General features: G+C 63.2%; 1 protein-coding gene across 1 annotated transcript in view; it reads right to left on the bottom strand.

The window, feature by feature from the left end:
• Positions 1-7: 7 nt before the first annotated feature.
• LOC106511686 (major vault protein) overlaps positions 8-783 on the bottom strand; it is a gene marked incomplete in the record, with an annotated part of 9108 nt that continues 8332 nt past the window's right edge. The window contains 2 exon segments of the mRNA XM_014000431.1: positions 8-461; positions 556-774. Coding sequence (XP_013855885.1) covers positions 183-461; positions 556-774 — 498 coding nt within the window.

Genomic DNA, 783 nt, shown 5'->3' with positions numbered 1-783 from the left:
AACCGAACAACGTCAGGAGACAGAACCGTCAGGAGACAGAACCGTCAGGAGACAGAACCGTCTGGAGACAGAACCGAACAACGTCAGGAGACAGAACCGTCAGGAGACAGAACCGTCAGGAGACAGAACCGAACCGTCAGGAGACAGAACCGTCTGGAGACAGAACCGTCAGCTGGGACGTCTCAGGGACAGAGACGGAGACGCGGACAGAGACGGGGGACACACCTGGCCTTCTTCTCTCGGTAGTCGTAGACCTGCACAGCAGCATTGTGGGGTACCCTGAAGCTGACCACCCGGGTCTTGTCCCTCGGACCCCCGGCCTCTCCGGCCTGACGGGTGGAGCGGTCGGCCAGCGGGTCGAGGCGAGACGTCAGCAGCGTCTCCACGTTTGGAGGGAGCTCCTTCTGCCACAGCTCCTCGTCCTGAGTCAGCATGTAGGTGTGTCCGATCACGGCGCGCACCTGGGACAGGGTCAGAGACACGAGACGCGGGTCAGAACCACAGGGACCAGCAGAACCCTCCCTCTGGTTCTGGCTCAGGGGGGACTCCACACACCTTTCCGGTCTTGATGTCTCGGACGTAGATGCCCTCGTTCTCGTCCAGTGGGATGGCGCGCTGCTTCAGGACCACCTCCACGCTGGCGGGGGGGACGTACTCCAGGGGACCCCGCAGCATCCAGCGGTCTCCAGGGCGACGGAGGATCCCGCTACGCCTGGAGCGCTTGGCCTTCTCCTGAGTGCGCACCTCTGGACCCTCCTCCTCTTCCTCAGCACTCTGTGGGCG

Source organism: Austrofundulus limnaeus, unplaced genomic scaffold, assembly GCF_001266775.1.
Source record: "Austrofundulus limnaeus strain Quisiro unplaced genomic scaffold, Austrofundulus_limnaeus-1.0 Scaffold3077, whole genome shotgun sequence".
Taxonomy (NCBI): domain Eukaryota; kingdom Metazoa; phylum Chordata; class Actinopteri; order Cyprinodontiformes; family Rivulidae; genus Austrofundulus; species Austrofundulus limnaeus.
The sequence above is the reverse complement of the archived record's forward strand: the minus strand, read 5'-3'. Positions and strand labels throughout refer to the sequence as shown.